This window comes from Neopelma chrysocephalum, unplaced genomic scaffold (genome assembly GCF_003984885.1).
Source record: "Neopelma chrysocephalum unplaced genomic scaffold, ASM398488v2 Primary Assembly neopelma1_97027, whole genome shotgun sequence".
NCBI lineage: Eukaryota > Metazoa > Chordata > Aves > Passeriformes > Pipridae > Neopelma > Neopelma chrysocephalum.
The window spans coordinates 2,605,170-2,629,919 of record NW_020925669.1 but is presented as its reverse complement, the minus strand read 5'-3'; the positions used below and the strand labels follow the sequence as shown (position 1 = coordinate 2,629,919).

General features: G+C 41.7%; 1 protein-coding gene across 17 annotated transcripts in view; it reads right to left on the bottom strand.

Moving 5' to 3' along the window:
* CELF4 (CUGBP Elav-like family member 4) overlaps positions 1–24,750 on the bottom strand; it is a 699,885-nt gene that overhangs the window by 296,870 nt on the left and 378,265 nt on the right. For all 17 annotated transcript variants that reach the window (XR_003532179.1, XM_027671059.1, XM_027671061.1 and 14 more), the window contains one exon: positions 8,120–8,168. Coding sequence is in view for 16 of the 17 variants with exons in the window: in XM_027671059.1 (XP_027526860.1) it covers positions 8,120–8,168 (49 nt within the window). In the remaining variant the exon portion in view is untranslated. The remainder of the gene's footprint in view (positions 1–8,119; positions 8,169–24,750) is intronic.

The window sequence follows — 24,750 nt, the reverse complement described above, 5'->3', positions numbered from 1 at the left end:
TAAATGGCTTGTTATTTTGACTCTTTTTTGAGACAGGTCATTAGAAACTTCATTTGTCTACACAGATTGCACTTATTCAGCTATATTCTAATAAAATGCACATTGCTTTCAATAAAGGGAATGCATTTGCTATTGATGTGCTATAAACTACTATACAGAGAGGTGTTATTATATTCCTGTGTAATAACAAGCCAATTACAGTGATCAGCAAAACCTTTACAATAAAGTCAATGCACGAGGAGTGATTATCATAATGCATTCTAACTGTTCAGTGCCATAAATGCTTTGCAATTAATTGTGGAGCGTATCTATAAATGTATTATTAATGCTGTATAAAAACCCATTGACAAGCAACCTTTACATTAAAAAAAAAGATACTGGGATTGTTATATGTCCCTGAGTTCACCTAGGAGGTTGAGATGTATTTACAAAAGTAGGATTTTTTTATAGGGTTACATTTTTTTATTTCCTCCACTCTTCTCCTCCTACCACTTCTTCCATTTTTGCCTTGTTATTGAAAAAAACTCCAAACATCACACTGCAGTGTGAGGGCCCTCGATCACTTGATTTTTGGCCCTGTATTGATCATTCTGGGCACAGCTACAGGCTTCCACTGGTGTCTTAACCCTATGGCACTGACAGCCTGACATGCACAAATGCCAAAGGCACTAGCCACAAAAAATGAGCAAATTAAAGCATATCACAACCTAAGCAGGTAATAAAAGAAGGGCGTGAAGGAGAAGGTAATCAAAGTTACATAATTGATCAAAAGTTTTGTCTTAGCAAGAAACAGAACTGATATCAAAACCTCAAGGCAAAAAGCATAAGCTCACCAACCTCTCCCCAGGCTCTGCTCTGGTCTCTCCTCCTCCCTCTCAGTAAATTGTTAGGTTACAGATGCTTTATGAAAAATGTGCAATGTGATTTTGTTTTATTTTTTTTTCTTTTCCTTTTATTCCCTTGATTTTAAAAGGTTGTCCTTAGGACATGTGCTAGAACACAATGTCCTGTGGATCTTTTCCAGTTCCTATTGATGGGCACACTTCCATCGATTTCAATCACGATGGAAAGGGCAGACGTGAACAAAAGTTTGATGTCCCTTATATTCTTTCAGCAGTTGAGTATGGAATGGAGCACATCAGCCTTCAGCAGAGTCATCAAATATAAAACACTACACATGAGGATCTGCCGGAGCCTTTTTTCTCCCCCAGAACTGAGTTTTACCAGAGAGTGGAAAGCATGAATGGGGTCACCCAGGGCCACTTTGAATTAACTGATGCATTTGCATGCTGGTACATTCTGTCTGCTTGAAAATACAGCCTTCTGAGGACAACAGGGTGTCAGCTGTCAGTAGGGTCATGCGGTCCTGAAATTCCACAATAAACCAAGAGATTTTCATTTCCCATTGATGTAATCAGTTCCACAACCAGCTACAGCTAGAAAGAGAAGATTTTTGTGAGAACTAAAATGCTCTTTCTAGATGAAGTTTATCTTAGGCCTAAAGGAAAAACACCACAGATTTTAACAGATGTTCAGACCTGAAATAAAATTCAATGGACATGTGCCCTTTGAACTCAACAGCCTTGGACATTGCTGTAGAAAGATGCTTAACACACAACAGGGTCTAAAGCTTGGGTTTGCCTTCATCTGAATTGGCAGAAAGGAAGACTGTTAAAATTTAAATGAGTTTTTTGATCCTGCCCTGGACTTTATGCTTTACTATTCCATGGGAAGGACATCAGGACATATAGGACAGAAGAGTCCAGATTGATGCTCAAGACTGTGGGATGCCTTAAGTGGCTGTTGTGGTCCTGGGTCCAGCTCTTTCCCCATCTTTTGACTATAGAAACAGAGAGGTAAACATGTTTCAAGGCATTGACATCTCTCCTAATACTACAGCACGTCCAACAGCCAATCCTCAGGAACACCACCCTGTCAGTGACACCAAGGTTTTCTGCTGGTCCTGACATTTCCCCAGCCTCTGAGGCAAGACACCTGCCTCCCAGTTTAATATCAAAGTCTTTTCTTAGGTTCTTGTTTTTTCTTTTTTTTTTTTTTTTCCCCCTCCACTCATGAGCTCATCTCCACTTCTGGTGGATTTTTTAACAGAATATTAGTTTATTTTTAAACAGTCATTCCTTCTCTTTGCCCTCCATGCAGAGATACTGCAACTCATTATCAGTGGATAATATGGGATATGCAATTAACCGAGAAAAAATATTTAGGTTTGGGTTTGATGGTGCATCCTAGAAGAAAAGTCAAAATCAGCTGATAATGTTTGGGACAAACCTCTGGAGGAGGGCATGTATGAGCCTTAGGAGGAGGATTTCACATGGAGTTAAAAATCACCTTTCAAACTGCAAGGAATAACAAGAAGGGAGAGAGATGCTGTTTAAACTGTTGTGCACACCAAGGGAAAAAATGGGAATACAAGACCTGGGTGTGGTAAATGTTTTTTCTAGAGGTCTTGAGTCCAGACACCACAAAATGTGAAGACAGGAGCTGTTGCTACCCAGCTAGTAGTCAGCATTGCCAGTGCAATGTTGTCAGTGAAGGCTGGCATTCGTGTGTTGTGGGACCTTTGCAAGTTCCTGTCTGTGCCATTCTCTACCTCAGCTATAGAAGATCAAGTTGCATCATATTGCGCTCACAGTGATGTTCAAAGAGTTAATGGAGCTGTGAGAAGGGAGAACGCTATCTGCTTCCCTAGATTGTTTCCCAGTGTTGCCTGCTAAATGGGTGTGGAGATAATAAAAGAACAAAGATGAGCAGTTGAAGAAAAAGCTGTGGCAAGCCACATAGAGGTGGGTTGTATGGATTGCCACCTCGAAACCGGACATTCCCTCAGCCTGCTCTCCAGGTTCTGGGGTGGGAAGTCTTTTAAAGAAGCTCAGCAAAGGCAGAAGATAGGGAACCACTGGCAAAGTTTCTTCCGCAGAGAAGTTGATGTTACAGGTAAGATTTGGCTCAGAAATATGGAAGAGATGAGAATTACAAAGGTACAACTCCGACATGTTCATAGCCCCACATTCAGGATTTCTTGGGTGCCACCATAGCCCAACCTTCAGCAGAGCAGAAGAGATGATGATGAGCTCTGTCAAGATTGCTCTCTCCTTACTTGCCCTTACCTCTCTTCTTCAGACCTTTCTGGTCTGAAGGTCTAAGCAAACAAACCTAATCTTTACAAAGGGTCTCCAAGGAAGAAGGAAATCATCCCACGTGGCATTGTTGTACCAGTGCGAAGCCAACAAAGGTGAAAGAAACCAGTCTTGCTTGACTGCAGCTCCTAAACAGACCTGGATCTGGCTGGTACCTGTGTAGGAAACCTCCTGAGAGGTTTTGACCATCTACACAAGCCGTGGAATTTTTATCAGTTAATGTCAAATAATTACTGGGACCTTGGGCTGTGTTTGTCACAAACTACCCTGCCACCTGCAGCAGAGAGCTAGTGAGCTAGAAAAGACCTGGATGAAACAAGAATTAGACCTAGACTTTTGTCCCAAATGCAAATAGAGCTTAGAAACTGTGGAGAGGCCATTCTGATCCCATCATTGTTACTAAGCTAAAGGCATAAAAAGAAACAGGTCATAGTGCATGAGCAAGGCACCACTGTTTTGCTGTTAACTGTAATTGAGTTCTTGAACATTTTGCTCTGAATCTGGAATAAACCATAACGAAACAGATAGTTTCAGAGCCTGCAGGTCAAGTAACAGGTGGAGAAATGCAGCAAGTTTGTTGAAATATGAAGTCCAAGCCTTCCAGCTGCCAAACAGCAGACAAAAAACCAGTTCATATGCCTCCCTCAAACATGCACAAAAACAATCTACCTGAAAGCATAAACACAAATAGAAGCTTTAGTAGATTTCTTGCATGCAGAAAACACTGCAATATGATGCATCACAGCCTTTCCTGTAAATCTCTCTACACCTTGTCTGCAGGACACTGCACCCTAAACTCTAAATCACTTTCTACTTTTCCTTCTTTAGTCCAGGAACCTTCTGTTTCTCTTCCACAAGATGCTGGAGGACCTCAAAACCCACTGTGAAGTGCTTCTTGGTAGTGACATTAACACTGGGTCTGGGCAGCACACCATGTGCATCTTTGCATGCCTTCCTTTACAGACTTTCTTCTGTCCTTTGAGAGGAATGTGGGAGCAGTGGAGCATCTAAGCATCACTAACGGACTGCAACTAGAGCAGCAGGAGAGTCCTTTCCTTTTAAAAAATGTTACTGCCTGTACAACGTAGTGGGACCTCAGGGCTGCGTTTATCATAGGTTAACCCTGCCAGCTGCAGTGAGAGTTGTCTAGTGAGAGCTAGAGATATTGTGGATAAAATAAGAAATGGCTCCAAACTTTTGCCCCAAACCACAAAACAGACTTGAAATCTTTCTCTGAGTTTGAGAAACTTTAAGACATGGATATCTACGGGCTATTTTTAGAGCTGTACATGAGATGAGGAACCAAGAAAAAACAGTTTCACCAAGATGAAAATAATAGAAAATTCTAACAGTTTAATTGGGATATGTCATGTTCAAAATTTTAACGTGGACTTATAACTTACATCCCTAAAAACATGTTGGAATAACTAATCTCTGGCAAAATAACTTCCATATAGTGAAGTAAAAATTTGACCAAAACAAAGGTCAATGAGAATTTTTAAGATATCCTTAATAGAGCGAGAATTACACTGTGATTTTTCAGAACAAAATAATGAGTTGTTCCCTTTTTATCATGTTCTATCAATTCCACTACCGCTAAAGTCTTTATAAAATCTCAAAGGACTCTGACTTTCTGATCAGGTATTTGAGGCTTCATGAAGCATTTTGTGGAAGGAATAGCCCTATGAAACATTTTGTAGCTTGACTATACAACACATACGCACAAACAGGATGGAACATAAATTGCAAAATTTTCCCATTAATTTAGACTGTTTCCCTAGAGAAATATATTGAGGACACATTCATTTCTAGTTCCTGTGAGATTAGGCAAATGTAAATAATGGCAGTTTTTGTTGAAAAGTTTTTCACTCTTTGTCTTGCTCCAATATGGAGATTAACAAAAAAAATAATAAAACAGGCAAAACTAGTAAGAGGCGCTCAGCATTTCCATTTTGGAGGGTTGAGTGCAATTTGTGCCAAGCAACATTTTGAATTCTTCCTCAAACCTAGATGGCCTGATACTCTAAATTCTTGCTCACACACACTAAATGATAACACGCTATTTTGGTTCAACCAAGAATCAGGACGCAGGAAGGGTTAAAGACCGACAAAATCCACACTCCAGAAGAACAAAAGGAATAAGTGCTGAGCAGAATCTGAGTGAGGGTGAAAATAAATTTGGGACTCTCATCACCTTTTAACTGTGGCAGAACTTGCTGGAAAATTCAAAGATTAATGTTTTAGCAAAATGCAAGTATTTGCCCGTAAGTAAAACACAATATCACTTCCTCAAGAATACTGCTCACGGCTTTCAGTAAAAACCTCCTTGCAAACTACAGTTTCAAAGAGCACTGCATTCTTTCATTAGCACCGTGGTCTGGCACCAAAATTCCCCATAATTCAGGAGATAGAGGTGCATTCAGAGCATGGACTTTGGGCAGACCAAAAGACTCGTGCTGTGCAGAAGAACTCCTTTGTCTTCCAAGCCCCCCTCTTCCCTCATGTCCCAACCCAATACTCGGACAGGGTATAATAAGCTACAATTTAAGTTTCTTTGTTGTTGAAGATGACCTTTATCTTGCAGCCCTAATGAAGTCTTTTGATGTGCTCCTAAGATACACGGCCTCCTTTTTAGCATTCTGTTTGCAGCGCCTGCTTTAACCGGTGGGCTCTTGAAGAACGTAAGTTTTCGTACAATGCCTCCCTTGGGTGCCAATTGTTCTTTTCTCCCATAGTTGCCCTTGAGTCATGCCGTCCTGAAACATCACCAGCCCAGAAGCAGCTTGTCAGTGGGGAATTAGGACAACGTGTCTTTCACACCAATGATGAGCACACCCGCTTGGCCTCTGCATTGTGACCACCACCGACAGAAGCAATATGGGAGCAGACTGGATGGGAAAAGATGAGGTTTATGCAAGATGGGGACATAATTAGCTAAAACACAATAGGGAGGGAACCACTGGTGTGACGGATAATGTGGAATCAAACTGCCACTGGAGCCCTTTGCAGTTCAAACCACCACCCCTGAAAGCAGCTGCTCTTAGCAAAGGAGTTTGAAAACCCTTCCCAGAAAGCCAGGCATGTGTTCTCTATTACTGATTTGCACTAAAAAAAAAAAAAAAGAATGATTGGGAGCTACATACCCTGTAGGCGCACTAAGCAAATTGGCCAGCCTAATTATTATTTTTTGGTATGTCTAATTAAATAGACAAAAGGCCCTCCCTTAACTCTCGCTGTCGGCACGAGCTCCACTGGAATGTGCATAATGTCCCCTCATTTGCCCAGGCAGCTGAGCCTTTTTCTTTTCCCCTAGGAGACTGGCGTTGACAACTGCCCATGGCTTACCCAGTCCTACTCAGACACAGAGCCAGATCGTCAGACAGGAAGGGAAAAGGGGGAAATTGACCTGGTTCTGCTAAAAACTACTGGACAGTGCTGCACAGTGTGACACGCCTTTTTTTGCAGGTTAGAAATGTGCCACGGTCCTTCAAAGCAGAACTCTCCATCCCAGATCGCATCAGATACTTTCTGCCCAGTATTGGTCAAATTCCCTCAAATTTTCTTTAAGGGGGGCTCTAAAACTGCAATATTTATCCCTGAGATTTCTAGTGTTTTCCCAGCGCTCAGTTCCTCTCCTGCTCTGCAATTACATGGCACCACAGCCCTTCCTTACAGAGCCTCTCTCGATCTGCCGGTTTTGCCACTCCATAACACCAGCCCTTTAACTACAAGCTACATACAGTTTTCCAATGACTTGAGTCACTGGAGAGTTTCAGCCTCACACTGACACAGTCAAAGCCTCTGGAATCCACAGCTTTCAAATGGAGAGAGAACACGGTGTCTTCTCTCTGTGAGGCATTTTACTCCTTTTAAGTATTTGTTGCTGGAGATTTCCACAAATGCCAGCACAAAGATAGTCATCTCACAAATGAGGAAGAGTTTATATTTATGGTGGAAATTGAAAAGTTTTCAGACATCTATGAGCCACATCATTACTAAATGACAAACCCTACTCCCACATTTATCTGATCCATAAGCACTAGAGGTTTTTACTGCATAGATGAGGAAAAGCCTCTCCATTTTTTCCCAAAGAGATAGGGATAGAGAGGAAGGAAACATGTCATTATATGTATGTGTGTATATATATAAATGTACAGATACAAGGAAAAAAATAGCGGATGGTAATTTATCCAGCATAACAGATCATCTCACACTTTCTCAGTGAGCTCTGTGTTTGATCTGACAAACAGGCTCCTATTAGAAGTGTACGGTGAAGTATCACCACATCAGTTCAGGTTGAAAACCTTTTACAGGAAACACCTTATCACTGGTGATCTATTGAACAATCACTTAACAAAGCCTTCCAAATCCACTGTGCAGGATGGAAAAGCAAAAGACCAGCTCCTGATTTCAGCTACACCTGTGCAAATCCTGAATAACTCCCCGGGTCTGAGAGAAGTCTTCAGTTTCCACAACAGGTTTATCCAGATAAGCTGATACAGGTGCAGAAAACTCTGCCAGCTCAGAATTTGCTTTTTCCAACAGCAGAATTGCTTCAGTGCAAGCAGAAACAACATGGTCAGAGAAACCATAAAATATCTGCTTTATCTTAACCAAATTAAACACCTCTGCAGCTCAGCACAATGTAGGTCTGAAAAAACCCACATTGCCGTCACTGCTGTTAAACTTTGTTAAGTCAGTGCCTGATGCTTCACTTCTTAACAAGGCAGTTATTTGTTTCTCAGGCAATCGCTGGCACCTGCCTGCCTTTTAAAATCAAATAATAATTGAATATGAGGAAAGTGAGATGAAGTAAAGGAGATTTAATAAAGAGAATCTTTGCTGCGGAGGGAATTTCTTTGGCAGTGATTACGTTACTAATTGATCAGCACATTGCCTGAGAGAAGCCAGAGACAACAATTATACTTAGCACTGTGGCTGAAAGCAATGCAGTCAACTACCTCCTCGGCTTTCGCTGTCCGCTGGTTTCACCTGGATCGGTCTGTTCATCTGTAAGGAAGAACAAAGAGAAACACGTAAGTAATGGAGGAATCAAACATTCAGACAGAAAGGCTCGCTTTGTTTTTTTACCATACATCATAATTAGCACCAGAATTTACTCCACAAGGGGGGAAAAAGCAATTAGTAAACAAAGAACTAACCATGGAGCAAAGGCTGCTGCTTGGTCTGAGGTAAATAAATCAGTGTCACTCCATTTACCTGACGGGAGCTCTGTTGAATCACACTGGGAGAGGGATCTGACTCATTTCACACAGGTCATGAAATTTTAAACATAACTTTTAAAATTTCTAATAGTTTCTTCTGGAAGCACTACTGTGTGAGAGTAGAAATGCCTTGTCAGAATATCAGGATCAGTGAGACTTTAATTGCAAAGATTTCTTGAGGTTGGCATGATGAAAAGAAAATTGAAAAGCAAATTCCACTTCTACTGTTAGCTCAGTAGGATAGTCACCTGTAACATACCAGACTCCATTTCACATTTGGGGAGTGGGATTTGGATCTGATTTGTCTACATGCTGCAGGAGTGTTGGATGCTGTGATTTTTTGGGGGAGTAGAGGACAGGATATAAGTAAAAATTTCTCCCTCTGTTACCTTTTCAGGTATGTTCTTCCTTTCTCACATCAGAATATAAATAAGTATAAAAACCTTGCCACTGTGCTGCAAATAGGATTTCTGTTATCAAAATTGTCCCTTTGTCAGTCAACAAAAGCATCAGGGACCATCACTATCCCCAGAGCTGCTCACTCCCAGGAGGGCAACAGATGTCTAAAATGGACTTCATTGGCAGTGCCTACATGATGTCTGATTAAGAGGGGTGAGGATGTACCCCTCCTGTCAGTAGCCAGAGATGCAGATTGGATCAGAACAAGCTGAGATTTTAATCTGAAAGCTCTTCTTTGCCTCTTACTCCTTGTCACATAGAGCAGTCCATACGCTGTGCAGAAGGACTATTCAAAATATCTTTCTATGTGTGACCATGTCTGAGTGGAACAAAAATATCTTTTAGATTTTCCAACCAACAAAGAAAGTACAAGTTCAAACAAGTATCACAAGGAGCAGGAGGTCAGAAGACAACAGGAATCTCCCAACATATGTCTTCCCAAATAAAGTTGGATCACAAATTGGCTGATGAATGTCACAGGGTGCCTTCAGGGGATACTAGTCATCCCTTATTTGTGGCTAATCACAGTTGGGTAGCAAGGCCATTAGTTTTATTCTTCCCCCCTTCCCCCCTTAATTCCCCTTTTTTAATTTTTTTTTTTTTTGGAAAGTAGTTCATAATAACTTAGATTTATTCTAATTGCTCTGCACACATATTTAGTAATAACAAGTTATCAAGCTGGCTGACAAGTAGGTTAAGATGATGAAAAGCCTAGCAGATCCTGCTGCATTGTTGTCTCTGGAGGAAAATGTACTTATCCATAAACTGACTACAGTTAGACTCACACTCTGGGAGAGAAGGATCAGTGGCTCCAGACGCTACTGAGCAGTTTCTGCTCTGCTAAAACCAACAGAAGATCTGGTACCAGATAAAGCTTGTATCAGCCCCTGCTTCTGCAGCTGTAAAGACCCATCACTCACATAGGTATCACAAGATATTAGCAGGGCCAGAAGCAATATATTTAGCAGCAGCAGGACAGACATCCTGCCATAGGGCTCCTGTAACATGTGAGCAGTTAGCTGTTACAGACATTTAAAGATCTGACATCACACAGATGAGGAGGGTAATTTATGTCATGTAACTCCAAATGTACAAAACCTGTAATTTTTAAGCCACTCTTAAGCTGGCATCTGAAATGAAAAGGATGTATGGTCTTCTGAAGTGCCTGTTCCTCTCTGGTGATCACAAAGATCATCTATGCATTTAGGTGACTTTCACCTTTATTGGACTTATGCCAGATGAACCCCATCTTGTCTCTCATGTGCAGGGTAATGAAGCCAAACTGCCCTGTTACTTCCCTCAGCTACTCAACCTCTGTGACTGGTTTGTGTTTGTAGCAGGTTGGTGTTGACACTATCCACATACCAAGGTCTGACTTTTGACACTTGCACTCCTGTTACATATTATGGGTTCCTAATGTGGTCCCGATAGCTAATCTAACTCCTGTGGTCAGAGGAGGGTGGTCAGAGGCCCCTGGTGCTCACTCCACAACAGCCAGAACCTGCATTCCAAGCAGCCAGCAAGAGGAATAGTCATGGCAGACAGGAATTTATAGGAGGTGTGCAGCACACAGACCTTGAGAGATCAAGGTCGTGAATCCAAAATGGACACAGCCTTGTGATGCAGAACACCCCATAAATCTACCAACCTAGGTGCTGATCTGGAAAATGTTAAAGTCTATGAAAATTCCCACTGAACTCGAGTAAGCTTTGGAGCCAATCTTTAGAAAAACAAGACAGAGCTCTTCCCACTTGTTGAGTTGGATGTGATCAGCTTGCAAAAGGCAGAGAAAATCATCAGACTTTTTGGCAAAAATTAAAGGAGACAAAATTGGGGGGGGGTTGGTTTGTTTGATTGTTTTTGGTTTGGTTTGTTTTTTTGGGAGGTTTTTGGGTTTCTTTTGGATTGGGGCATGAGAAAAAGAAGACAATCGCCAAGAGGAAAAAAAAAGAGGAAGGGAATGAGCATTCAACAAAGGAACTAAAAACTGGGGGAATTAATAAGTAAAAGCCTAGTGTAATTTAATGTACACTATGATTTATACACTTGACAATTTCTTTACAGACCAAAGAGAAAGTGCTGCCTGCACAGAGCCCATAATACAAATTGAGATCATCTTGACATGAAAGACACCAATTATAGGGAGAAACACTGAGAGGAAAATAATTAAGTTTCCTCTCTCCATCTATGGAAATTTTTTTTTTTTTACACAGACAGTCCGGGAGCAAGGACCTGTCATGGGGACCAGAAAAGGGCTAAGTGGGGAAATAAAATGGTAGAAAGATGTAGCTTTCTCAGTCTGGGAAAATGCCTTCTTGAGGAGAAGGGAATTTAGAGCTTCAAGCTCTCTGTTTATTCTTCATCTGGAAATTGCCATAGGTTTAATGAAATGAAACCAAATCTTATACTCCAAAATGCAGTCTTCTGCAGAGTTTTTGTGGGAATACTGATATGGACATCTTTAATACCTGTCCTGTCATGGTGTACCCTGTGAGTATGATAGAAGAAAACAGGCAGCAAATCTGAATTATACCATGGAAATCCACATGGGATCATAGGAATTACAGACGTGGTTGTAAGGTTTTTGTTGAACTCTGTCTATAGAAGACTACAAAAGAGGTTTCGCAACATGAGAAAAGACCTGGGCAGGCTAAGCCAGCATTTGATCTAACAGATGGAGTGGATGTAATTTGTTAGGCTTTCCTCCAGGATGTGCTACACTTCTGTTCATTCAGTGGTCACCCTTTCCTCTGCCCATGGATCCTCTCTGTGCTCTCCTTTGAAATATGATCATGGCTCCCTATTCTGTATCATTCCTATTGGGCTCCACTGCAAAAGAAGGATACTGTTTTACCATTAGTTAACCCAGGAAGTGTTTATCTCCTCTTTAGCCTCTCTCTCAATCTTTAGGACTTGACTAAAATTTTTTATTGTCTACATGACACGAAGATGCCTGACTTTAAGGAACCAGAATGCTCAATAGGTATGAAACTATTATAAATAAGGACAATGTGTATCCTCATTCATTTTTCAAAGTCTTGTTTGGTCAAAAATTTGTTTTGAAGTGCCTCCCTCAACACCAATTTTGTAGCAAAGATGTGCTGAGAGCCACTGGGGCACAAAGAGGTTTAGGCAAGTGCCAAAAAAATTAATTTAGGTGTCTGGTTACATATGAGAGACCCAGTTTTCCAAGAAGTGGCAAGCAGGTGGCAAAACAGGGGTTTATTCGCAATTGTGTTCCCAATGTGGACTCAGGAAAAGCCTGTTACTCATGCTCCACATCTGTACTGGGAACTATGGGTACTGGGCACCACAACAGCTGTGAATCAGTCCCTTTCAGGAAGGGGGGGTTGTATGTCCTTTTCCCACAAGTGCCATAAATGTTTGGGTTTATGGAGAAGTCAGAACTTCACATGCGTCACACTTCTCATTTTACTTTGATTCTTTGCACATTCATCTCTGCTGAAAGCCACCTTTACTATCATCTTTGCATACCTTGGACAAGATGATCCTACTTGTTACACTTCATACACTTCAATTTGGCTTTTTCTTCCTTTTTTTTTTCCTAAAACCAACCCATTCAAATTATGCCAGATATCACCATCTCACACCAAATTGCCACTGCCCCACCTACCCCCACTCCAATTCTCCCAGCAAGTAGAAACACAACATCATTTTTCATGTCCAATTACAGCCACTGTGGTGCCACTGTTAAAAGACAGCGCAGGTACTCCTGTCAAAAAGGGTTTGAGTTACAAGAAGCGATGAATTATAGCAAGCCCTTTTTCAATTCTCCACAGAAATGAAATGTCAGAGCTTGCTGCTGTATTTTTCTCAGCACCATCAGCTACAGGCCACTGCAGGAATTAGACAGGGGACAGACGCTTTTCTGCATCATGATTTTTCTTTTCCTAAGGTTGTCGTTTTCTCCCCCACCAACCCTCTTCTTCTCCCTCTGGCTTTGATATTAATTTAGAGGAGGCAGAAGGATCACCTGGGAAAGAAGAGTGTGAAGCAGAGACAGCTGATTTCTCACTGTCTCCATCTTTCTTCTTCTCACTGTTCCTACTAGTCCTTTCTTTCTTTTCTCACTCCGTTTTTCATTGCTCTAGCTAGGACTAAGACTCTACCGGGCTTGGGAATGGACAAATGGAGAGATTAAAAAAAGAAGAAAAGGAAAAAAAATCAGAAAGCATGGAAATATACTGAATAGCTTAAAATGTGATCTGAGATGGGAAGGAAAGGTGAGGAGATAAAGAGGGTACTGAAGATCACTGAAATGTCAGTTATGGTTAGAAAGAGCATATCCAAGCAGAAGAAAGCTATACTGGAGATAATCTGCTGATTGTGCTTAAGGATTACAAAATTTCAGGAGAAAAAAGGTTATTCTAGAGCTTATATGTTCTATAAAACTATGGAAGATGATCCTGGTAATCATCTGGATAATAATGAATAGCCTTTCCACCCCTCCTTAGAGGTCTTAAAAAATTTGAATTCTCCCTGAGAACAGATCGGGTCTTTGATTTGTACAAAAATCTGCGATGAAAGGAATTCTGCTGTCCATATTTCCTGAAGTTCCCAAAAAGTGTAAAAAGTAGAGGTGCTACTCCACTGGCCTTCTGGGTGACTTTGGACACATCATTACCTCTTTCTCAGCTCTTTCTTCTCTACAATAAAGTTACCATAATGTACCATGAAGGCGGTTGATGAAAAAAAAAAGTATCCAAAGTCTAGTGTTAAATAGACAAGGAAACAATCATCCAGTTTTTTCTACACCTGAATTACGTGAACATTATGGGGACAAATGACAAACTCTTCTTGCTCACTGATGTTCTGTTGTGCTTGGTATTTTTCAGGCAGCAGCCCCCTAAATCAATGTTGTGACCTAATCATGAAGAATAGGATGCTGATGTGAGCTAGGAGATCTTAGCAAATGCTTATTGGGCACTACTGCATCTCTGTAGATGCTGGTTAGCCTATAGGAAAACGAATCCCATCCCAGAGCAACTTCCTTCCTCAAAATGTTATGCGGTTCTTGACGATCTCATGGCATAGCTCAGATGTTAATTGGAGGTATGAACTGCTCTGAAATTTCCAGAAAACATATTTACTATTTATGCCTTCGGTGGGACAGGTTTTTCTGTTTAAAACCTCTCCACAAAACACTAAGAGGAATTTCATTTTACCACTTCTGCCGACTGAGTCTGCCATGAGTCTGTTTTCGAATGTGCCAAGAACACAATAGTAATTCCTCTGAATTCAATACAGCAATTTATGTGAGTAAAGGTATTGGCAGGAATGTGTTTGTAGGAGTGGGTCATAATTTTTAAAGCATTGAACAAAATCTGCCCTGATCGAGGGCCCTAAGGAAATGCAAAGTATATTAGTGTCAAAGTTGGAAAGGCCAAGAAAATCACCTACAATTGAATTGTGTATGTGTAATTGCAAAATTCAGGTAAATCACTCCATACCTGATTCTGAGTGACATAATTGAATTACAGTGATCTAAACTAGATAGCCATAAGCGTGAATCCAAAGCAATCTCCTCTCTCTGAAGAAAAAACACAAAGTCAAGGCTCAGGTTCATGGAAATTTCTCTGAATGTTACAGAATAAGGAAGGCTGCTTCAGCACAGGTTAGCTACACAACTAGCCCCCTAAATTTGTATATTTCAGCTGTAGTTCACAGACCAAAAACCTGCTTCTATGGGAATAGAGGTAAGAGCTGTGTTTGCATGTATTGCCATGTAATTACACATTAACTCCACTTATTGTGGGCACTACAGATTGGTACAATATTGGATTGATGAAAGACTAGGAAAAGGAAATATTTTGAGAAGTTTAGTAAAAAAAGAAACAAATCACATTGGTTTGCCTTGTGAGAATTACTCATTAGTAATACAACACATCTGAAATGACAATCTCAAACCTTGTCTGGGTAAAGGACCCTTAATTCCTCTCCACCACCCACTTCCCTGCCTGATGAGATATGTGTCATAGACATGTACACAAACAGATGAGAAGACCTGAAACAGGAATGTGTGAGATATGAAAAAGAAAAAAACACATTGAAGGGTCTGACCTTTACAAATCAGTCCATGCTCTGGTGCCTACCCCTGAGAATGATTGCTACCGGCCATCCCTGCACTCTGAGGGCATTTTCTATATATCATATAAAACACACTGTAATCCATCTGTCTAACTATTGATTCATCTTTCTCCTTTTCTCCTGCGTATAGATGAACCTAGAGAGGGCTTCAGTTCCGTTTAGATTCACATGCACAAGCCTGTGGCTTCAGATACAAAACTCTCTCCCCATAGAACGGTTTAGGCTTGAGTTTGAAGAAACTGCTTATCTTGTCAATAGCCAAACAGAACCTTTCCAGTACAAACAATCCCGGGTTTGTCCCCAGGATAGCTGAGCATGTAGTGTTCAACCTTACAGTGGCTCTGGTTTTAAATGAAGTGGGGAAGGGCAAAGGGAGAACTCAGTCCTCAGCACGTTTGAGGACAAAGCACAGGATGTTTGGAACAAAGAATCATTTTCCAAAACAAGAGAGACAACACTGCCCTTTTTTTTTTTTTTTTAGTATTTATATCTTATAAATATTGTTTCCTGTGCAAATCTGCATGTGAAAGAGACAGCAGGAGATCCTCTTAAAGCTTTGGGCAGTCACACAGTAAAAATGATATTTGAAAGGTCTATGTTCGCTTGCTAGACTGTGCTCCTCACACACAGCACCTCAGTGACCTGAGGTACTGGTGCCCTGATCATCCAGATGGGTATTTATTGCACTCATCGATCTTGCTCGGCTCATGCACTTGACCTTTCCTCCCTCGAAAAGAAGGGGGTCTTCTGGATGATGACTTTACCTTGGGAAATGAGTCTGCAGCCCAAGACCCTTATGTATGCAAGGAGTCCCTGGACATTTAGTGAGTACACTCCAGCAACTAAAGAGTCCCAGGACTGGCCCACTGGTTGTTCTAAGCTGTATAAAAGGATCTATTTGTCTGTGTATCCTGACAGCAGAGGTATAACTCTTGAATGGACATTCTGCTCATTAAATCCAGTTCCCTGCTGCTACCATGAGCAACCACAACATGAAATTCTGTTCATAAACACATCAAATTCTAAAATAAAACTAAGTCAACCTTTTGTTGTCCTTTCCTCTCTTCTTCCCTAATATCAGTAGGGATAAACTTTTCCACAATCTCATCTTTCTTCTAATTTCCCTCTTGAGTTTATTTCAAGATAATTTACATCCAATTTTAAAATGTGCCCCAAACACCTTTTATCTAAAATCATTCTTCTCTATTCCTAACTTTTTCTATTAGCCAACTCCACATGCATTGAGTAGAAAGCAACCTCATTCTCTTTTAGCCTAGATATTTTGATACTAAACTCCTTCAGAGCAGAGCAGGAGCATAGTCATAGAATCAGAGAATTGTTAATGTTGGAAAAGATCTCTAAGATCACCAAGTCAGCTGTTAACACGACACTGCCAAGTCCACCACTAAACCAAGTCCTGAAGTGCTACATCTATAAGTTTTTTGAACCCATTCAGGGATGGTGAGTCCACCATTTCCCTTGGCAGCCTGTTTCAGTGCTTGACTGCCCTTTTGGGGAAGAAATTTTTCCTAACATCCAAAACCCCCCCTGTCACAACTTAGGCCATTTCCTCTTGTTCTTCACCAACCAAGACAGCCTTAGACTAACTGGCATGGAGCCTTGGACTACTGAGAATGGCTAATAAGTTAATGCAGACAGAAGGCATTACAGAACTTAAACGAGTGATGAGAACTTGTGCTGAGGGTCTTGGTTCGGTTTTACAGTGTGTGCTTAGCTCAGGCATTTGTGCTTGTAGGTCTGTCTCTGCCTGCAGTGCCCAGGTGAAAGCCTGCCCTCAGACCCCACATCTGAGTTGTCTCACAGATGCTCTCAATGTTAGTCTGTTGCTGTCTGTTGGGCAGGTAGGGTGTTCTCTGCATATGGGACGTGTCATGATCACATAGAGCCCAGAGGACTCTTCGGCACAGATGTGAGGCCAGAGAGACAGATGTATTCCTGAAGGCATTACAGACATAACCCCTGTTCCCTCACTAAGAGATGAACATCTGCTCTCGTCTTTTCCTTATCCTGAGCCCATGACCCCTGGCTATTGGCACTTCCCTGATGTGCTCTTCACTCTCTAGGCTTTATTTCTTCTTCTGAAGCAAGACCCAAACGTTGCCTTTGCCGCTAATGGTTGCTTGGCCTGACTCTACAGACTTTAGGCAAGGCCAAGCTCCATTGACTTCAGTGCTTTGAGTGCAAAAAGAGATTGGCCACTGTCCATCCAAGAAGATTAGACCTTCTGTGCTTGTAGCTTCGTATGCCTGGCCACAAAGATAAGAACCACAGCCAGCCCTTTTGCCCATGGAGAAATGCTTTCCACAGCACTGCCATTTAACAAACAACTGAGTAAGCAGCGTAAATTAGCTAGCTGCTTTCACCCACTGCCAGGCCTGTGAAATACAGGCTCTCTCACTGATCTAAATGTGCAGGTAGCCTCAGAGCATGACTTAGAACATAGTCTCCACAGGAACTGAAAAAGGCTATCACCAGGTTAAGACCTGAAGCATGGTACCCATGCTATCCCCTGGTACTGGGCTAGACCCACTCTGAGACAGGACGTGGTTTCCCCCCGCCACTGGTCATGCTTTCAAAGGTAATGTGTTTACTCTCTTCCTCCTATCCTAATTTCCCTTCTCCCAAGGGTTAAAGTCATCTGTGGGCTGAACTTGCTGCAGTATAACAGAGAGCTCACCCAGTCCTGAACCCCAGGAGGACCAGATCTAAACCTATTCCAAGCAAGGTGCTGCAGCATTTCTGGAGATAAGAGCTTCTTTCTCAAGGTGTATCCTTATCCTCTACAGGTGGTATGGTTGTGCTCTCCTTTCAGTTCTATTAACAAACAAATATAATCTAATTATTTTAAGTTAACCTGAAACAAGTCCCATTTGAGTGGAAAAAATCGCAGCAGCCGTGCAACCTTATCCACTGATTTATCTAAACTGGTTTGAAATCACATCTGAAAGTAGATGTGTGAACACTTTGCCTAATCATAAACTCCCTTAGCTGTACACCGGATCAGGGCTGCAGCTCCAGAACTGGAAAATAAAAAGTAATTTTACAAAAAAGAAAACAAACAAGGAAAGACTCAGAGAGGGAATAAGACTATCTTAATCTTGATAGTGCCCCTTTAAAGAAAATCTTCTGTGAAAGGACTTAGAGCACTAAATTTTTCTTCTGTCTTCCTTCACAGCTAGGAAATGCATACTGGTTGTGATTTTAAGCCCATCCAGCTGCTCAAATTAGTCCTCAATTCCTAACAGCAAATGAATAAACACAAGCTGGAACCTTGCAAATTATAGTAAAGCCTTCAAAAAGAAGGGAAAACCAAATTCCCAAACATTTCTTGAATAGGGAAAAGCATGGAACACTTTTTAAAAAAAAAGACCCAAACAAAACCAATGAAACAAAACCCCACAATCTTTCCAGATTCGAAAAACTCAGAGTTAGTGCAATTCTCTGTACTGGTTTCAGTCCTTACAGAATCATGCCCTCCAACGTAAAATGAGCTACCTCTCACTCTCATCTATGTATAACTGGTATCATCTGGTCCTATGTTTTGACAATTATCTGTAACATAATTAGCAGACTTATGAGCTTTGCTGATTAATTATGCCATCCTTCAAAGTTGATCTGGGTACTTACAATAAACAAACACCCTGGTTGGGTAACAAAGGTGATTTTCTGTGTCTGTTCCAGCCAACAAAGGCTAGCAAGCTCATTCCACTATGTAGGGATGTAGTCAGAGACTCCCAGGTATTCATTTCTGAACTGTCATTCATGTGGAGCTACTTCTCTTCTGGTCCTTGACCACACCCTGACTTCCCCCCTCCTGAATGATTAAATATTTCCTCTCTGCTGAGAGCTGTCCAAAAAAACTAGTGTCTGATACTAACGCATCACTGATGCTTTCCTCCTCCAATTATGCCTAAACATTGCCTTTCTTTCTTTTCCACCCTGAACAACCACTTTTTGTTCTTTCTTTTCTTTTCTTTTTTTTTTTTTTGCATCAACATGTACCAAAGCATTAAACAAGACATTCCATTAATTTCTTCATCATCATAACTTAAGCCTGGGACATACCCTTTAAATATTCATTCAGCTATGAAAACTGGGCATTAAAATTTTAATAATGTCAAGCTCATTTGAACTGAGCTCCTGGGGGACTATTACGATACAATTAGAATAAATATGATGATTGATTTGGTGTAAAGGTTCACCTGTCCACATCTGTTAGTGGCCGGAAGCAGCATGCCACCTCTGGCATCACAGCCCATAGCTCCAAGTTATTTACTCCCTTCCTCATCACCCCCATTTTCTTTTCACTTGCTTGCAAGCCTGACCCCCTCACTTCCTTGCACAGCATGTCCAGCTTGGATAAAGTTGGAAGAGGCAAACCAGAGGGGCGTCGTTGAGAAGCGACAACTCATCCAACCGCATTTTCCTCCTTCCTTCCTTCCCCTCCTTGTGCTGTGGCACTTGATTAAAGAGGGAGCGCTGATCAGAGACACGAGAAGTTCAGCTATAAACTTTCCGGCGGTCGCAGCCATTAACCTTTTGCAGTATGAGTCTGAACTCCCAGGGTCTGATGCTCCTGGATAGATCGGTAGCAAGCCTAAGCAACATTGACATGTTTGAACCAGTGTGGAGGAGAACAAGGCTTGCTGCTTCTTAGCAGCATCTCAGCAAAATCACGGCAGAAAAATAGTCTCAAGACATGATGCTGAGAGTAAAAAAAAAAAAAAATAAAAAATTGCAGAGAGGGAAACCGAGCAAGAAATCACACTACTTAAGGAACCTTCTGTTTCAAACTTAGGATGTTCTCAAATACACAGACAGATAATTAAAAGATTTTGGTCCACTGGGTGCTGAATATATTTGAAAATTTGGGCCAGACTGTACTTTCTCTCTCTTGCAGTGTGAATTGGGTGCTACATGGTGCAAATATGAAAGGAGATAAAATGGAGCCATCACCACTGAGAACAATCGTAGAGTTTGTTTTGTTTTTTTCCTTATCATCTACGTAAAAAAAACCTACTCATTAATTCTTCGAATAAGGGTATAAGGCAAACCCCTTTGTATTTAAAGGTAACCCTCCTCTAGCCCTGCTTACAAGCACTACCAGCGTTTCTGGCTTTTGGGGTTTTACCATCAGTCTCCTGACATATGGTGCTTTCCTTAAATCCTCAACTTCTGGACCTTAGCAACTTTTTAACAAGAGTTTTGATTCTAGAATAAAAGACAATTTTTAATGCTCAAAATATAGCTCAAAGAAAATGAATACATGAAAATAAAATATCTCTTATTTATATTAACATATCATCCATGATTGCTTGAGATAATTTATTACTGATGCATCTTTACAGTAGGCAATGTTAATTATTAGAAGCATTATTTGATTTTCACTGTTTTAAGCTGTTTTTATTCCTGTCTGCATTTTGCTTAAAGCAGATACTTATCCTAAAGCTGTCACTTTCTTTTTCAAATTCAAATCAAGTCCAGTTCCTGTGCCTATTTATTGTCTCTGCTTCTGTATAATTTACTTTTAATAATAGTATTAACTTTTAGTAATACTTTTGTATTATTTACTTTTACACCCTTCCCCCCAAATAAAAAAGTTTTAAAATAAACTCAGCCCATTATGCATTACAATATGGAGGCATGAAAGGGTGATAATGGTCACTTGATGTTGATTTTCTCAGAAGGAAAACAGAAATTTGGGAAGTCTACTTACTGTGAATGCACATTGTGGAAAGATACAGCCTTGTACTCTTTTACAAAGTCTATTACCTATCATCTTACAAAGTCTATTACCTATCATCTTCTTCCCCACTAAGTTTACTCCAAGGAAAGAGGGGTTAGACAGTAATCTTTATCTTCAGCGCCCATTGTGAGGATTAATTAGATATTATTCCTACAAAATTGTGAAGTTCTAAAATGCTACATAAGCTCTCAGTGTTATTATAACGTGCCATACCTTCATAACGTATACCACTGCAATATCACCCCTTGGTTGTTCAAGACTACAGAACTGCTGCTTCTAATTGAGTTAATGGCTTCATAGGTTGGTAATTTAATAAAACAGACTGCTTAAACCAGCAAGGTTTTGATTAAATGGGGTGTGTACAAAGGGGAATTTATATTTGTTAGAAGCTCCATAAATCCAAGGCATCAAGGCACAGATAATGCCTGTATAATAGTCAGTTATACAGAAAGGAAGGAAGGACAGAGCTGAAAGCCATGGCATCACAGAAAATCTTAAACTGGATGGGATTCATAAGAATTATTGTGTCCAAATCCCTGCTCCTTGCTGGGCTATCTAGCACTGGTCCGTTTGACTAGGAGCATTGTTTAGATGCTCCCTGAACTTGGATGCTCGGGTGAGCCTGTTCCAGTGATCCACTCAGACAAGAACCTTTTCCTGATGTCCAGGCTGAACTTCCCCTGATGCAGATTATTCAATTTCCATGTCCCTATCTCTGGTCACCAGAGAGAGGAGATCAGCACTCTCATCCTCCGCCCCCCCATGAAAAAGTTGTGGTCTGGTGTCATGTACAGCTGTAGTCAGATATTTTGGGCTGGTCTCAGGGGTATGCACAAATAAGCAATGGTGTGCACATACAGATAAGACTCTGGGATTCTGCCACTGCTCACAGAGACAAGGAGGCTCTACCCTAGGATATCATGCACCTTGCCTGACTTTAGAGAGAAACTCTATTGTTTCTTTCCAGCTGTCTCTGCCCTCTAGTTTAGCTCTAACAGTGGAAGAAAAATTGGAAAACTTTGGAGGCTGGGGGGAATGATCCTATTTGGTAAATGGAAAGTCTTAACTTGTACAGAAATCACAGGTACTTCATGAAATTGCCATTCTGAAGCAAGTGCCTGGCCGTGCCCACGCAGAGGAACGGGCTGCTTGGAGACCTCCAGAGGGAGCTCTTGGCTGCCTAAATTTAAACAACTAAATTATGCAAACCCAATTTCCTAGATGGAGAAATTAAGGATTTACTCCGGGAAGCCTGCTTCATTAGGTACTTAAAATGTACTCAAAAGTTAGTTACTTCAGTACACAGACTGGATCGCACCTTTGACTCCAGTGATTGCCTGTCTGCAGTGATTTTGGACTGCGGGAGCAGCTCCAGGTGCTTCCACTGACTGCTGGAGTCAGTAGGAAAATATTGCCCTGAAAAGAAAGGGAAAGAATCCTCCCTCTTGACACTCTTCTGTGCTGTAAATACCAGGTCATAGCTGCTTCTGTACCATACGTTAGTGCCACTGAGAGTTAAAATTTTGTTCTTGCATCATCTCTCAAGAGCTCCAAGTCAGGCAAATCTGAAACCAAAGCAATCCTTTCTTTCATCTATCTGACCCTGAGAAAACAAAGAAGGCCAGGCATAGCTAGCCTGGCTATTTTGTACATAAAGAACACCACCCACAAAGCTAATGAGAAGCTTTTGTGGCTGTTGGTAGAGCACTGATAGATAATAAGGAACAGGTCCAAGCTGCAAAGTTTCATCTATAAGAGGCTGGGCAGAAACTTGCCATAATAAGGGCCAGTCACAAAATTCAGATGCTGATGCAAACACAGGCAGCTTAGGAGGGCATATGGCAATTGTGCTCGTGGCTGGGCTTACACCTTGTTGAGAAATCTGGCTCAACTAAGCAGTTACTGACTCACATCTTTATCTAACCCAGCCAAGCTCACCAGGTCAGATGTGAGCACTTCCACAGGCCTCCATTCAGGGACAGGAAGGTGTCGGGGTTTCATCGGAGATGGTATGTGGGGGGGTGCCTGATGGGGGAGATCCAACCACATGACGGGAACCACGAGCCCTGAGCATGTTTTCCAGCAGGGGGACCGACACTTTGTGGCTCCAAAGGAGCTGATGTCAGCACTTCAGAGGAGAAGAGCTGGTTCAGCAGAAACAAAAAATAATAGGAGAGTGGGAAGTCTGACATCAAAAGTGGATGTTTTTCTTTCTCCCTAAATGTTGTGCTCTGGTTCGGTGGCAGGTTATTGGTCCTGGTAGTTGTTAGACTCTAGACTGCCTTACGGCAGGGGTCAGGCTGCTTGATGAAAATTGTCCTCCTCAGCCTTAAAATCTGTGAACTTTGCTGGAGTTCAGGAAAGGTTTGTGCTCTCAGGGACTCTCAAGTAAAGACTCAGGACAACCTGCTTGTGGCTCCAGGTATTGTGCTTGTTCCCAACAAGAATCTTATTTAGAGGAACATCAGAGATATTTCAATAAACATTAATTTCATGCCAGGCCAAAATGCCCCTGCAGTAAGCTCCGTTGAGCCAGCGCTGAACAAAGGGAATTCAAAATTCAGCTCCTTCACGTGAGATGGTGTGTGCGCGCGCGTGTGTGTGTGTGCTGTAACTAAATCATTTATGGTCAATAATGCCAGGTTATTATAGGTCAATAACTTTCCATTATTCACTAGCCTTGCTGTGCTCCCACTGTCAGGCAGCACACCGGCATGTTGGCTCTCGCAAAGTAAAAAGCTCCTGATGGGAGCTTTGGAAAAGCAAGCACGAACACAGCTTGAGCAGAGAAAAAGAAAACAGGGGAGGGAGGGAGTGTGAAAAGTTCTAGTTGCACTCAAGAGTGTCTTGGGGAACGCATGTGTGACATACTCTCTCTCTCTCTCTCTCTCTCTCTCATACATGCATGCACACTCAGCCCCAAAATTCATTATTCTTGTGCTCCCAGCTGGTCAGATGTGAGGCAGTCCAGATCCCAGGGCTGCGTGACCACAGAGCCGTCCTGAGCAAACATTATCTCTCATTAAGGTCTACAAGCTCGGGCTTAATGCCACAGTAGCCTGCGGGTTGTCTGAGCTCTGTGTGTGGAGAGTTAATGCTCACAGCTGCCTGCTCTGTACTGGGTACCCAGGAGAGGAAGAGTATCAGGTTTTTTACAAGTCAGGGTGCAAATATCAACAAAGAAACAGAAATGAAGAAATCAAAAATTGCAGGACAACATGAAAATTATATTTGCCCCTGTCACTACTGCACCGGTACTAATGGTCTGCCCTGTGCCTCATGAGAAGAGCGGTCAGGAGCCTGGAACTGCAAGCATATGTAAATAGTAGTCTGTCTCTGTGGAAACTGCAGGAGGCAAAAGCTAGGCCTGTGGTTTGGCAGAGACTCCTTGGTGCTCCCGCAGAGGGTCTGAGCATGCTGCTCCCAAACAAACATTTTGAGATGACAAGCCAGGACACAGGAACTGTGGGATGGACTCATCTCTTGTGAAAAGGCGACGAGTGGAAAATTAGTGTCTGTGTGGAAAGTGGAAGCGGACAGGAAGTCAAAGCCTGGGAGAGGAGACAAGGAAGAATAATGCTGCTGTTTCATTGAAAACAAGTTATTTCTGCCTAGGTGCCTTTTTGGCCCTTTGCTAAGCGGTGCATTGACTCTATTTCCCTCTAGCACTGAGACAGTGTCTTCCTCATGAAACATCTCGGCACTGATCACACCGTGCATGGAGAAGGACTCAGCTTGGGGGCAGAGTGTTGGCTTTTTCTGATGTTTCAGGTAGTGGACAGTGATGGAGATAACATCTCTGCAGCCTCGCCTTTGTTAACTCCCACGTCAGCCCAGCTGCCATGGGCAAGGAAGAGTTAATAGGAGCTCCGAAGAGCTGGTCCGTTTTGAATGTGAATAATGGGAATACTCTCCTTCAATCGGTATTCAGCACAGGGATGTACAGAGGTATAAAGTTAATCACTAGCTGGGCCACCCCTATTTCCAGAAAAAGAACTTTAATACCTTCTTTATCCAATGAAGTACCATTGTT